We start from the raw sequence: 14,664 nt of genomic DNA on the forward strand, positions 1-14,664 counted from the left end.
CCAAAGAACAAGAAAACTAGCGATCTTTCCAACACCAGGGCCGGCTGAGCTCACATCATATATAGCGAAGCCTCCTGGCCACGAGGATGCATATGATCGAGAAGGCGATCAAGACACCCAGGATCGTGAAAAAGGCCGTCAGGTTACCAGGGTCTCCGAATGGGACCGGGACGTTCATGCCGAAGAGACCCGTGACCACGTTCAGAGGCACAATGATGGAGGCGAGGAACGTGATCTTACTAAGGACCTTGTTGGCTCGCGTGCCCTGGGTGATGCTGTCGATGCTCAGCTGCGCCAGATAGTTGCTGTGGGCTCGCGACAGCATCCTCTCGAGGTGTCCCAAGGTATTCATCATGGTCACGACGTGATCCTGGATATCGCCAAGGTAGAGGCCGACCTCCATGCGCGGCGTGACTTGGTAGTTCTCGTTGCAGCGCTTGGTGAAGCCCTTGAGCACATCGGCCTTGCCTCCAAGGAGGCGCATCAGACCCATGATGTTCTTGCGGATATGACCGAGTCTTGGCAGGAAGGGATGGTTCTCTTCATCGTCGGGCCGGGCTCGATAGACGTCATCGTCGAGTGCATCAGCCGCATTCTGCACCTCAGTAATAGCCGGGCCAAAGTTATCTACAATGTTGTCGCTGTTGTCTAGATTAGTAATAGTCACTGGCGTAGAAAGACCGGACCCTACTCACATAATGGCATAACAAATCCAGTCAGCACTGAGATCAACATAATCCTTCAATGTTGAGATCCTCTGACGGACATCGGAGGCGTGCGAGTTGAAGGTGTGACTGAAGCTGAGAATGCCCTCTCGGAACACAATCACAAACATGTTGAAGGGTTCAAATTCTCGATCGCCATCCTCATCGTACACGGCCATGTAGGACCGGAAATTCGCAAAGTAGTAGGACTTGAACAGTTCGATCTTCTCGCGGGCTTCTTGTGTCGTGATATCTTCAACTGTCAAGGGATGGATTCCGAACGCCTTGCAGATCGCGCGTACCTCGTCGTCGGTGGGGCAATTCACATTCAGCCACCAGACGTAGTCTTCGCCGTCGTTTGGAAAGGTGAAGAGGCTCCGCAGCTCCTCGCCTGGCAGGGCCAGGTCTTCTAAGTCCGCCGCATGAATGGTCTGGTCCCAGGCCGAGGAGAAGAAGCTGAATCGCTGGGCAGGGATCTTTTCTGTCATGGCCTGCCTGGGTTCCACCTTGACTTTCTCCTCCTGGATCGAAGATCCCGATGGCATTTCGATGATGTCTCCATCCGCAGTAGCCATCTGCGTTGGACCGCCATTCGTTGTCGTCTGCGGGCGCAAGTCTGCGAATTCCCTTGCGTCGGACGAAAGACGCTCGCTTCTCTGCGACCGGATGAAGTCCTCGAGGAACTCGAAGTCGACGTAGAAGTCTGGGCCATCACGATTCCCATGAGGAAAGCAGACGTCCTCCTCGGCAGCAGACCTGTTTGTGTTGACACTGGCGACGTCGCTGTCTTTCACAGTGCGGGACTTACTCCGGTGGCTGTGGCGGCTGGTGATTGACATGGTCCTCTGCAGCTCCACATTATCCGGCCGTTGCTCTGAGAAAGACAACGCGGGCGGGCGACGGGCAAGCGCGAACGCCTTGACGGAGTTCGGCGGGGATGGCTCGCGCGACGAAGCCGTCGTGTCCACTGTGCCTCGTCGCTGGCGTCGGCCCATGGGCGAGATCTCACCAGCCTCATCATCGATGATGGCCTCCTCGAAATCGCGAACGCGAATGCTAGGGTGAGGCAATCCGCTCCTCGAGGCATCGGAGCCGGTGCGTCGTCGGCCGCCGAATTGGGAGTCGAAGGTACCCCGACGAGGTCGCTCGTCCCGCGAGATCGAGGGGCTCTGGTGCTGTTGACGGTGGTCATCCAGCTCCGGGATTGGGGTCTCGTAGCCCGTGTCCAAGACTTCTTCGTGGTCCGACATTTTGACTGCTTTTGATAGCCCTTTCTCAGTCTTTCTTTCCAATATTACAAGTATTGCTCCGTAACTATATCTCCTTTACTCTTCTCTCACAGGTCCGGCCCTGGGCAGCCCGGTCGCTGGCTCAAGGGTGAATTCCCATTCCCATCCTCGGTCAGCGTCGATGACAGAGTTGACCTAAGCGGACGGCAGTTAACGGCAGTCTGCCGCCCGCGGCGAAGGGTTTCGAACGGGTGAGCCCCTGTGTGAGGTGAGTATTTCACCGGCCTGGACGGGTGTCGAGGCGGTGATACCGTGTGGGCGGGTGTGGTCGAAAGGTGGTCAAAACTGCTGTGATGGTGCGTAGCCTCCAGTTAAGGCGGTTTCTTGTTCACTCCAATATAAGCCCAGAAAGCGGGGCTATGGAGCGAACGGGTGAATGAAGCCCGGGAAGCAGCGAGTGCAGCCAACTTGATGGATTGAACGGGTCGTCGGTGACGGGTAATCGGTGCGACACGGGAATGTCGCGGTATTCACAATAGCTCGATTGACTTGGTTCAAGGACGATGTCGACTCTTGATCCAGAGCGGTTGGTTCTGGGGTGACAAGGGGGTTAGATAGTAGTCGATGTGGAGCGACTGCTGTGCTATTGTTGTCGTAGTGTTGTCGGTCTGATTTCAGGTCCCGATGACGTCCTGGGTCATCGAGTGAAGTGAGAGGAGTAGAATCCTCCTTGTGAAGGCGGCTGGAAAGCGGACGGTGGATATAAGTCAGATGTCACTTGGAAGCTAGTCTGGCTTGAGAAGACAAAGAATCCGCAGGGCGAATTGTGCAGTGGAAAAGATGTCTTGGTAAAGAAAGCTAAAGAAGAAGCTTGGGATCGGGGGGCAAAGTCGGGAAGGGGAATGGGAAAAATGCGCTCGTGAATGTTTGGCGGGTTTTGTTCGGGTGCAAGGTGATTGGGCGGCCCCGTCCAGGCAGGTTCAAAAATTGAATCTCGGCACGGCACTAATCCCTGAATCCAACCCGCCAATTTGGGATGACAGTCTGCAGGTCAGGCCCGCGTAGCTCATCCGAGTCGCTCATGCTGCGCATATAGCACACACGTGCCTCACTTCAAGGTTCGTACAGTACATCATAAGCATCTAATGAGTAACATGTTACTCATAGTATTCTGCAATACAGGCCGAGATGCGAGTTGTTGAGACAAGCTGGTATTTACCAAGACTGTCCAGCCACCGAGGTACGTAATTCGTGAGCTGTACTGGGCACCTACCTGGGAATGGAAGAGGTCATCCACCCCGCGCAGATAAGCGAGTGACTCACTACAGGGAGATCGGACGGGTTTAGCGGGTTTAGGGTGGAAATATATGCCATTTTGTTGGATTTAAAATGCCCTCTGTACTGTGTATGGAAACTCACACATGCAGGCGCAAGGTGATGGCAAAGACTGGTTGCTTCCCTCGTATGTCTGGATACCTGTCGCCCGCTGATGGTTCTCTGTTCCACGGATATCTTGGGTGGTGGGGCATTTGGGTATCAGTGGGTCCAGTGACAAGGGGCGGGGGGTGAGCGCGGGTGCCCAGGGAATTCTAGGCTATTGTGTCCGTGTGCCGTATGCAGGTCCGACCCGACCTGTTCCCGGCTCGAGCCACGTTGGAGCTTGCGGAGGGTCCATTCTTGGACATCACACTCGCCTACTCGCTCACTCGCAAACATCCAGCCTAATAACCAGTCGCTTCTCAAGTCGAGCTTCGTTCGAGAGGCACTCAGTCTTGATCGAAACCCAGTACGCACCGCCGATAATACATTCGTCGGCTTCTCCCAGCTTCACCATGGCGGAGCAAATTCTCGACCAGATCCGCGATGTGGCCGAGGGGCAGATTGTATGCTTCTCCTCTCACCCGCAGCTAGCCCTGCCGCCTGCCTACCTTGTGCGGAAATGACAGTTGGCTAATAGATCGTCCCCATAGGACTTTGAGGGCCAAAAGCTCGTCGAGACGTTGTCCACCGTGCTCTTGAGCATAGTTGGCGTGAGTTGCCGATCACCCCAAGTTCCACGCCGCATGCTACCACAGGCCTAACGTCGTCTATCTAGGTCATCTCCTTTCTCGTCGGATACTTCCTGCAAGACATCAAGCTCGCCGTCTACATTGGACTTGGCGGCACCGCGCTCACGTTCCTCGCGATTATCCCCCCGTGGCCCTTCTACAACAAGAACCCTGTCAAATGGCTTCCAATCGGCGGGGGAGCAGCCGCAATTTCGGTCCCACAGGACCTTATCATAGATGAGAAAGCGGTGCGATGAGACAGGCATGGGTACCGTGGTGACGGGATGCTGATCAGGGTTCGAGATATTGCGTTCTGGGACAAATACATTCGTGATAGCTCGTATCAGGCGAGTATCAAAATGAATGCTATGCTGCACGCACTATGTGTCATGCCATTACCACCATGGCATTTGGTGATAATCTCGCCCCATGTGTCCCAAAGTGCATAGAAAGTCCTCCCCATATTTGGGACCGCTCTAGCAATCGTGTCATCGTTCCTTCGTCTATCGCCGTGGCATCTGCCCTTCAACGACCATACTTCTGGAACTCCCAGTCCCTGTTGTCCAGAGGACACACCTGACGGGTCTTGAGCCATCGAGAGATGCAGTGGAAGTGGAAAGCGTGCTGTTTGCCCCTTGTATTAGTACGGTATCTTGGGTCTGTACGAGGCAGCAGTGAAGAAAGACGTACGTTGCAGATGCCCCAAGCGACTGTGCACTCCTCGCTGGTAGCGGAAGCCTGGTTTGCTTGACACTCGATGCCTGGAGAGTTGAGGACCAGTCAGTACTGCAGGTGGAGGGAAATGGGACGTAGGACGTACAAAGATCCATAATATGGTTGCGGCAGATGGCACAGTTGTCGACGACAATGTCCCACGCCCAGAGGGCGACAGCGTTCCACTGTATCCAAGTCGTAAGCCCATGTCCAACCAAGGAAGTCAGCTGCGCGTCTTGAACATGCTCACCTTCTTGACCTCAAACCGCTTCTTTGCTTCGATTTCAGAACCCTTCTTCTTGCCCACAGGGGGTGCATCAGTCATGTCGACGTCGGCCATGATGTGCAGAGGTCGAACGGAGAGGTTGGGTGGGTAGGTGAGTCGGGATGTGTTGTTGCGTGTTGCGACTTCAGAGGCCAAAGAACGGCTCGGCTTCGCCAAAAGCTGCTGGGGAAGCACATAAGGTTAGGAATACGGTCGCATCCCAAGAGAATAGAGAGTTGGAGGGGGGGATGGGCATAGGGACCTTGATGGCGACCATTTGTAGGACTTACTGGATTGCAAACGCCCTTGCTTTTTAAGTACAACTAGCAAAGGGCTCAGACACCAGGGGAATCGTTTTCTGCCTGCTGCGTCTTCCTCAAGGAACTCGAAGTGCGAAAGAACTCGAGAGCTTGCGTCGGTCGCCTCAGGAAACTAAAACGGTTCAGATGCGAAGATGTTACCTGAGGGTGACATGCCCCGGTGCCTGGCTTGGGATGCAGCTATCATTACCAAAGGCTCCTGCCCCACCGAACGGACTCGGCCGGCAGCACGGTCCTTGTGTGGGTGCCCACGTCATATTCCGACAGGGTGCTTCAGAGCCATACACACCGCCACACTTGCCTTATTGGGTACTACGTAGGCATGGACCAACCTCCATATTCTCAACAACTCCATACTGGCAGCATTAGAACACATGCTTGGGCAGAAATCCCCCGATTTTGACGATAGAGGAAGCAGACTTGAAACATGAGCATCAAATGATTCAGTGTAATAAGGCTCGCCGTCTATATTATGTGCTATAGGAAATTCCCTTCCAGAGTGCATAAATCAACAGGGCAATTAAAGGAGCGGCGGAGGCCCAGCCTTTGTTCCAAGCTGGAGGCCGAGCTCAAGGCCGGGCCGCCGCCGCCTGACTCTAGCCTGTTTAGGCAGCATGAAAGTGGGCTGAAGCCCCTCTTGCCGTTGCAAAACAGGTGTATTTACATGTCGCCTGCCTCCACCACCCTGTCACGCCTTCCCCTCTTACTCAGCCTCCCTGAACGACCGTCCAACCTGCTTCGGACCCGACGCTGCTCGCGAGCCTGACTCCTTCTTCAACACAGCAAGGCGTAAGAACACAGCGGACCAGAACACCGAGTCTCAAGTCCCAAGTCCAAGCCCAGCAGGAAGAACAGCCCGACGGCACAACAGTATTTAACGACTGGAATCTGCCGCCAAATCACCCTGCACTTCCTTGGACCCATCATCTCATCTCGACCAACTCCCCCCTGCCTTGGCCTGCCAGCTTCTCTGGCACCTCCATGGGAAGGTCGTACTACTCGCTCGCGGAAATCGAAACTCAAAAAACAATCATGCCTATGTCTAGGCCAAATCCAACAAAATCCAGTATTCACCCATCGAACATCAGTATCCTCCCAGCCTCGCAACCCACAAGAATTCAATCCTCAGGCATAGATCGACCGCCCAGCCCGGCCCCCGCAAGTTAGCCACAACCAGACCAACCTCAAGGTAAGCAAAGAGCCGCTCAACCTCGCCAGGCGTGGCCAGTACCCTTGCTCATACCATGGCCAGTAGAACGCACCTCCTCTCAGGCCTTGCGTGCCACTGCCGACCAGGCCTTTCACGATGGAACAAAACAAACAAACACCTGCCCGGCGCCGCCGCAACGGCAAACCGCCTTCGGGCCGCAAGAACTACGCATCTGAGGGCGACGTCCTGACGAACATGCCCTTCCCAGCTAACTTCCCTGCGACGCCCATGAAGTCTACAAATGCCAGCCCAGCTCCTGGCTCCCAAGCCACCCATCCCAAGTCTGCGAAGCAGAGCAACAGATCGGCCCGGCCCGCCCACGTCTCGACGTCTCCCGGTCCTGCCAGGCCTGGACGCCGCACTCCGCCGCACTCTGCGAACAACAGAAACAGCTCAACTGCCTTTGCTGGCGCCAACTTTCATGCCTCTCCCGCCCCGGGCTCCCTCCCGATGCCAAGTTTCTTCAGGGTGCGATCCGAGTCAGCCACCGTGAATGGACGCACCAAAGAGCCATCGCCGCCGGCCTCCGACAGCGACTCTCCCAGCCCCTCTCAACCCGCAACCGTGCCTCAGGTCCGCCGTGATGAGTCTCCGCTGGACTTGCTCTTCCGAGCAGACCGCGCAGAGAAGGAGCGAGCCTGCAGAACAAGCTCGGCCAACGCGGCGGCCGCTGATGGTCCCTTCTCCCCACCCTCAGAGGGGCGATCCGGCCGGGATGCCAATTATTCCTTTGATCCAATTCCCCTGAAGCTTCCTAGCCGCCCAGCTCAGAATGGCAACGCTGGCTCCAACAGCACTGTTGGATCTGGTCCGCGGCCTGAGCCCTTTGCCTTGCCTATCCATGAAAAGGCCCGGACCGCCAGAACTAGCGAAGCAAAGACACCGCAGCAAGCTCAACGACAAGGCCAAGCACAAGAAGCCCCCCAGCATCTGGTCACCCCGCCTCGTGGGGACGAGAGAAGTGAGGCAGTTAAGAGACTGCTTGGAATCGGCTCTGGAACGCCCTTTGCAAACCCAGTCTCATCACCGTCGCACCGTCAGACCAACTCCCCTGGAGTCTTTCCGTTTCACACGGCCGCCTCACAGAGTTCTCCTCAACTCAGCAGCGGAGCATCTGGTGCACAAAATGCAAGCTCGGGAGGTCCAGAAGATTGGAGATATCGTGGGGAGAACGCGCTGCGCCAGGCTCTCAAGCTCCCCTTCCCGATCGGAGCTGGACTTGATGGCAACAGCAGCCCACAACAACAAGCAGGCCCCTCCACAGGACGTGCGTAGTCGACTTCATCGAGACCCAGTTTATCTCGATTACCTCTTACTCTCCGGTTTTTCGCACATAGCATCTCGGATTTCCAAAGCGCGTCGATTTCTGACGCAAGTCGATCATTACTCGTTTTACGTTGGCTCTTGCCACATAATTCTGCATAGATGTGCAAGGGCGGGTCCTCTTTTCCACGCGTGTCTTCTAAAGTCGACTTCAATGGCGTTGTGACAAAGGACTTGGCCTGCTGCTTTTCTGCATGGGCTGGCTGGATAGCGGGCCCGGTTTTCTAGGAGATCGGGGTGGTTCGAAAACTCCATATCTCATCATATTTTGGGCGTTCTCCAGGCGTTTCCCGGCCTACGGATGCTGCCATTTGGGCACATTGGTCAGGCCGGCTGTTATGGATTTCATTTACTCTATTCGACAAATGTACAATGGAGGGCATCTTATCTGGCGGTTCATCTGGTATGAGAGCTAAGGCATGGTTCTGGTTCTTGGTGATGCTGGTGATACCCACTTCGACTGGCGTTCGTCGTTGGAGCAAGATCGGTCTAGGAAAGCATTCTAGGGGCGGCGGCTGAAGAGATGTGAGCAACGAGGTGGACCTTGGTCTCGAGCTGCCATTGTGGCTCGAAACAAGTGAAGCTTTGTTCCAGGGGAAGGCTTACATCTGGACAACAACAAAACTATAATCTTTTTTTTTTTCCGGCGGTACACAGGTGGCCCTTGTTCAATCACTAGGCATGGCCTTTAGCTTTAGAGTGCCTAATCCATCTTTATACTGTCGTTTTTGGGTCGTGGCTGGTAGCGACAAGCGTGTTTGCTGGTATCCCAAACTCATAAGAAAGCGTGTCTCGCAAAACGCACCGTTCTGTACTTCTGGGTATTCTGGTCCGTGTATTTGCACCCACTCGTTGCCTCCACGCTCCCTCCTTCTCCAGCAGTGAGTGGTCCACAGCCCAGTTTCTCTGGCGTACTCGCCTCTGAACTATGATACGGCTGGCGACGTTATCACCTATGAGACATTCTCACCTGAACCCCCCCCCCCCTCCGTTCCGCCCTTTCTTTTCCTCCGCTCCAACCTAGAGGGAGCTGCGTGCTGTATCGGGTAGAGGCGTTTAGCTCTTCCTGTTCACCGCCTGGCTTGGAGCATGGCTTAGTGTCCCCATCAAGGCCTTGTTTCTTGTCTTGATCAAGATATCAGCCTCACTTTCATGTGATGCCATTTGTTTCCCTGAGGGCCTGGTCTCGTGGTCTCCCAGGGACACCCCACGTCGTGAGCCTTTTTTCTCCAGGAAAGGTAGAATCTTGGCTACACGCCTAAGTACACAGACAACACCAGATTTCCAGCAATCTTTGACCATTTACTGGCTCTGAGGAATTGCTGTCGTCAGCAATGGCTGTCAAAGCAGATTTCCTCTGGTCTACCCTCGTTGAATTTAAGGGTACAAATTGGTGTACTACGGCCAGAGGATCCATATGCACGTTGGAATCACATCGTAATCGCTTTCCAGTGGCCGTTCCTCCACATCTGGACCAGGAACAAACTGGCCAGCACAGCGAGGCTCTGTCATGTTGTTACTTAGCTAGACCGTGTAGCCCTTCAACTCCAGATCCTGGCCTCTCAGGTGGCTGTCTGACTGAGGACTTTTGCATCGATCCACAGGCTCATGGAGACGTTTCTGTCCTGGCGTGGATCCAGAGCTGTTGGTGAGCGTCGCGGGCATGGCCGTCGTCTTTCTCCCGAGTGATGCCGCAGCGCCCAAGGGGAACATACTCTGAGATTGGAGTTTTCCACATCTGCTTGGTAAGTACTCAAATGAGATTCAGACGAAGGCAGTGACTATGGACCATGAAACGGTCTTGACCAGAGCATGATCAAAAGCCTGGCCAGTGGGTAATCCATGTGACTACTTCCATAGAACTGACATGGAAGTCATTTCTCTATACGTTAATGCTCTGCGGCCTAGGTTCTCTGGTCCTCTATTTCGAGCAACCGTTGAGCGCCTAATTGCAGTCATAATGCTCGCTGGGGCATACGAAGGTTAGCATGGCCCATGTGCGATTCGGCTTGCAAGTCTAGGCAGCCTGATAACGTGAACACGGAGCATCTCACGAGTCTTCACGAGGAGGCTGACTGCCTGGATATCTCAAGATACGCAACTGTAAGCTAGCTCGGGACTGCATTCGCCGTGGATCCTTCGAGGATCGATAAGAGAACCGAAACATGGCGCTGAGGTCCACAGTGGTAGAGAGGTGAAAGCGATTGTAACTTTTATAGGGCGGCGTTGTCTCACGGCTTGCCTCTCGCCGTCGAGTGCTCTTATAGGCAGTGGTCTCAGGTATTTCAAGATTCTTCAAAAAGGATTGGTGCTCTCCAGGTAGCTCTGATATGTTACGGAGTGGTGAGGATGGCCCGACCTCCAAAGGTTGACCTGTTTCCGGCTAGCATCACGCTGAACGAGTCCAGATACCAGGGCTCACATGGCCACTACGGCAAGGAAGTTCGTGTTGTTGTGCACTTTGACCGTGTAGGGAGCGAGCCTTGATCGCATATTTCTGTCCTGGTCCGCCTTAGAGTTGCTCGAGACTGCCACGAGTGCAAGAGAGCAATGGTCACTGTGGAACTTTGGTCGTAAAGATGGGCCCTTGAGCCTTTGGGAACGGATCCCACAGCTTTGTCCCAACTGCAAATCCTCGCACAGTCAGGCAATGAGAGACAGCTTGCTCAGACACGTCCTGAGGCTTTGCTCACTCCACCTCGGGAAGACATCCCATCGATCCGAGCGAATTGGGAAAGCTGGGCTCTTGTCACCTGGTTGGACTGCGGTGATGCAGGCCCAGATTGAAGTATACCGTGCATGATGTTCTAAACCGTCCATATGGTCTGTGGTGCATGGCTTGAAGGGCCGGCCTCGTCCACTGATCGCTCATGGGCTCATGGACTCAACGCGATGACTCCCAGCTTCTAGATGGTACATGCGAAGGGCAACGGATGGTCTTCTTGCAAGGGATTTCATTACACATGTTGTCACCATACGGTTTTCGTCCTCTGAATTCGCCACAAGCGATGCAAATGGCCCAGCACTGCTGCATGCTGTGTTGTTGGGGCAGATAGTCAGCAACGGGCTCCATTCAGCTGGCCAACCCTGGCAGCCTGGATGTGACCTGTAGCTGACAGCCCGCACGGTAAACAAGCTGCCCTGTACAGTCCCTGCAGTGCACAACACTGTGGTGCGCAACTTAGTTTGTTCGAGACAAGCAACGCCTTCACGTGGCGACGCATCCTTCCTCACCCTGACCCACCTGGAACCCATCACCCACTTATGCGGAATGGAGGGGCAGCCTGCAAGCTTCCCGTCCCCCTAGAAGAAGCAAGTCCTGAACATCAACTTAATCCTGACTTCATCAATCCCACCCACTTTTTGGCCCGGGGCAAGCCTCCCCAGGTACCGTGCTTACCTACCTACCACCTACCTGGACTGCCAGAGCCACCGAAACCCCAGCATTCTGCACATCCCCCCTTCTTGACTCGACCCTGCTGCTCCGGCACCCAGTTCTAATGGCGAGCATGGAGTTGAATGGATGCGATGACGAAGACGAGGCACTGCGTCGAGCGATCGCCATGTCTCTTGGCGAATCCGCGACCGCGCCCTCGACTGACGACGTCCCAGGCAGTGCCGACAAGGTCGACAAAGGGCTTGGCCAAGGCCATGCCCAAGACGAGGCGGCCACTCACTCATCCTCAGCAGGTGGCTTGGCCATGGGCATGCTTGGCATCGACCGCAAGAAAATGGAAGAGGAGCGCTTGGCACGATTGAAGAAGCGCAAAGCAGGGCCGACAAATCTCAACAACCACGACAAGCGGGAACCAGAGCTGCCGCCGGCTCAACGTCCGAGGCTCACGAGTGGCATGGGCAGCCTGCCTGGCCATTCCACCGGATCACCCGGGTTGTCCCAGCCTCCCCTGCCGCAATCTCTAGCCTGAACTCAAACTCCAACGCCAGCAAGGGAGTTTCCGAGGCAGGTCTCCCCTACCCGCTGGGCATCGTACGGAGGACTTGGGCCCCGGGTAATGTCCGTCGGGACGACAGCATCACCATCGGGGAGGTCTTGCAGAGGGACACTCTCGAGCTCGCTGTCCTCAGCTCCTTCCAGTGGGACGAGGAGTGGCTCTTGAGCAAGTTGAACCTCGGCAAGACCAAGGTGCTTCTGGTAGCTTATGCTGCGGACGAAGAGACTGTAAGTCATGCCCCCGTGTCACCTCGCAGGGCCGCGTCCCATGCCACGGCCTCCTCGGCGAGGCAGGTAGGATGTTCGGCCGGAGTTGGACATAGGTTCCGCTCTATTCTGACTTAGCTTTCCACCCACGTCTGAGCGCTGCTGATACCGTCACCAGAAAGCCTCGATGCGAAACAATGTGCCCCAAAATGTGATCAGGTTCTGCTTTCCACCGATGGAACGTGGTTGTATGCACTCCAAACTCATGCTGCTGAAATACCCGAAATACCTCCGCATAGTCGTCCCGACGGGCAATCTAGTCCCATACGATTGGGGTGAGACGGGAGTGATGGAGAATGTAAGTTCGCCGTAACCGCGGCGGAGTTCCTTTGCTGACCTGGGCGCTCACTAGACGGTGTTCCTCATCGACCTGCCGCGGATTAATGACCCCGCCAGAGTTGCAGCCAATGCACTCACCCATTTCGGAGCGGAGCTGCAGTTTTTCTTGGAGCGTCAGGGTGTGGACGGAAAGATGGTCAATAGTCTGCGCAACTATGTACGTGTCCCGATATCCCGCCATCCTTCCGGCGGTTCCCAGCAAGCCTGCCGAGCCAGAGTCCCCAAGTCCGCTCCCAAGACTTGTCCTGTCATGCGCCCCCATCTCGTGGTGGTTTCCCGTTGAAGATGCCGTGCGCTACAGCGCCCTCTCACCCTCGACGAAGGACCTCACCTTCTCGTTGAAGGCCTTTTACTGACAAGGTAGCAGGACTTCTCTGAAACATCTCGCTATGGGTTCATACACACAATGTTCGTAATGCATAACCTGACTCAAGGTAGCTGGTATTGACAGTTTCTAGTGGAGGTTCCCATCCGAATATCGACACATGGGCACGAACGGGCACGTTGGATCTGCATGTGTTATTACTGTAAACAAACCATCAGGGCTGACATTTACGCGCAAGGTTACTGTGGACTTGGGTCTACAGTGAAGACCCTTGGACTTTGCAGTGACGCGCCCGTTGAGGTCGACTACATCGTGGGTACACCCGAACTCAAAATGCCGCTCATGTGGGACCTGACAAGGTCCTCTGCAGTGCTCGTCCATCGGTGCCGTCAAAAACGATCTCATGGCTGCTTTATACAACGCCTGCAAAGGTCTGTGTGCCACACTGGTGGCTGTCGACCTCGATGGTTGCTGACACAACGAACAGGCGACTCTGGCATGATGGAGTATGAGGCCAGAACGGGAAAACAGAAGAAGAACAAGGGTGCACCTCCTGGGGCCAATCAGGAAGATTTCAAGGAGCATATGCGGGTGTATTTTCCCTCTCGCGATACCGTACGAACCAGTCGAGGCGGGATGAACGTAAGTTGCCGAAATGCTCCGGAGCAAACACCACTACCCTTGTACCCTGCCTCCAGTTTGCAACCCGAATGGTGTTTCCTGATTACAGTTTAGTCAGCCGGTACGATCTGCTTCCAGCCACGGTGGTGGGATTCCAAATCATTCCCTCGCGAAGTTCTCCGGGATTTCAAGATTGAGCGGACAGGTTTACTCACCCACAGCAAGCTGTTCTTTGTTCGGAGGCCCGCCTCTGGGCCCGAGGGGGCTCGTAGTGGATGGGCATACCTGGGGAGTCACAACCTGTCCGAAAGCGCATGGTGAGTGTCCCCAATCTGCTTGAAATCATGCCTGAGAGATTGAATTAAGTCTGGGACAGGGGCCGCCTCGTCAAAGATCGAAACACAGGACAGCCGAAGCTAAATTGTCACAACTGGGAGGCTGGCGTGTTGATCCCTGTAACGACACCAACACCATCCCCCATCGACAATTCCAAGAACAGCGGAACACCCACTGACCGGCCTAACGAGGGGAAGACTATGCTGGATGGTTTCCGGGGTGCAATCCCCATACCCATACAGCTGCCCGGCACCCCTTACTGGAATGGACACGAGGCAACATTACGCCCTTGGTTCTATCAGGAGAATTGATCGTGCTCCGGGCACCGGGTAAGCGAGAGCGAAAATTTGAGTACCGGTGCTGGCAAGAATTGAATGACCCCAGCTTGGTGGCATCGCAAAGTATCAAACCAGACCTTGATTTAGCGGCCTCATTGAGATGGTTGCGGTAGACCACCCACAACCTCGTCTTGGGTATTCAGCGCCAGGACTAATCCCAGTGATTGGAATCACAGCCCACAGTAACAGGCGTACGAATTCGTCCTCGAGGGTTGCGTGCGTCACCATAAGGGCAGGCAAGTGCGCCCTTAGAAAGCATGCCTGGTGTACAATCTCAGGAGTCGTTGTTTTGCCGCACAGATGGTGGCGCCAGAGTTTATACTGACACTGCGTATCATGTCTGACAGTGACTGGTATCCAATAGGCACGGTCCCTGCAGGAGAAGCCCTCGGAACATCCTCCCGAGGTACACCTGCACCCTACCTAGTCACACAACGCGTGTCGTTCTCAGAACGTGTAAGGAGGTTGGGGGGTGGGCGGCATATTGTGGGACTCGATCAGGGCCATGACCAGCCCGGACGATTTGCACGCCCCAAGGTATTGCTCGCATTATCCCGCTCCCCTCACATCGGGATGCATGGGCATGACATAGGGCACCTGCTCTGGCCGTTGGGCACGCATATGATGTTAGAATGAGTGTGTCGTATCAACGTGTGCTGTCCGGCCCCGGTGG

The 14,664-nt window shown here is 55.1% G+C and overlaps 5 protein-coding genes across 5 annotated transcripts; 3 read left to right on the plus strand and 2 right to left on the minus strand.

Moving 5' to 3' along the window:
- Window positions 1-55: 55 nt before the first annotated feature.
- INS49_006907 (uncharacterized protein) lies at window positions 56-1,954 on the minus strand (the record flags this gene model as incomplete). Its single annotated transcript, XM_043167674.1, has 2 exons — window positions 56-641; window positions 696-1,954. The coding sequence occupies 2 exons, from the start codon at window positions 1,952-1,954 to the stop codon at window positions 56-58; spliced, it is 1,845 nt and encodes a 614-aa protein (XP_043028818.1).
- Window positions 1,955-3,765: 1,811 nt separating this feature from the next.
- INS49_006908 (uncharacterized protein) lies at window positions 3,766-4,238 on the plus strand (the record flags this gene model as incomplete). Its single annotated transcript, XM_043167675.1, has 3 exons — window positions 3,766-3,816; window positions 3,904-3,963; window positions 4,029-4,238. The coding sequence occupies 3 exons, from the start codon at window positions 3,766-3,768 to the stop codon at window positions 4,236-4,238; spliced, it is 321 nt and encodes a 106-aa protein (XP_043028819.1).
- Window positions 4,239-4,506: 268 nt separating this feature from the next.
- INS49_006909 (uncharacterized protein) lies at window positions 4,507-5,035 on the minus strand (the record flags this gene model as incomplete). Its single annotated transcript, XM_043167676.1, has 4 exons — window positions 4,507-4,605; window positions 4,672-4,742; window positions 4,802-4,880; window positions 4,946-5,035. 4 exons carry the CDS (start codon window positions 5,033-5,035, stop codon window positions 4,507-4,509), a joined length of 339 nt encoding a protein of 112 aa, XP_043028820.1.
- A 1,551-nt stretch (window positions 5,036-6,586) lies between these two features.
- INS49_006910 (uncharacterized protein) lies at window positions 6,587-7,765 on the plus strand (the record flags this gene model as incomplete). The annotated part of the gene is made up of 1 exon (XM_043167677.1): window positions 6,587-7,765. One exon carries the CDS (start codon window positions 6,587-6,589, stop codon window positions 7,763-7,765), a length of 1,179 nt encoding a protein of 392 aa, XP_043028821.1.
- A 3,611-nt stretch (window positions 7,766-11,376) lies between these two features.
- INS49_006911 (uncharacterized protein) lies at window positions 11,377-14,418 on the plus strand (the record flags this gene model as incomplete). The annotated part of the gene is made up of 8 exons (XM_043167678.1): window positions 11,377-11,702; window positions 11,759-11,993; window positions 12,151-12,330; window positions 12,385-12,528; window positions 13,067-13,127; window positions 13,184-13,338; window positions 14,181-14,207; window positions 14,356-14,418. The coding sequence occupies 8 exons, from the start codon at window positions 11,377-11,379 to the stop codon at window positions 14,416-14,418; spliced, it is 1,191 nt and encodes a 396-aa protein (XP_043028822.1).
- Window positions 14,419-14,664: the final 246 nt, after the last annotated feature.

Source organism: Diaporthe citri, assembly GCF_014595645.1.
Source record: "Diaporthe citri strain NFHF-8-4 chromosome Unknown scaffold_2, whole genome shotgun sequence".
In the NCBI taxonomy this organism is placed as follows: Eukaryota; Fungi; Ascomycota; class Sordariomycetes; order Diaporthales; family Diaporthaceae; genus Diaporthe; species Diaporthe citri.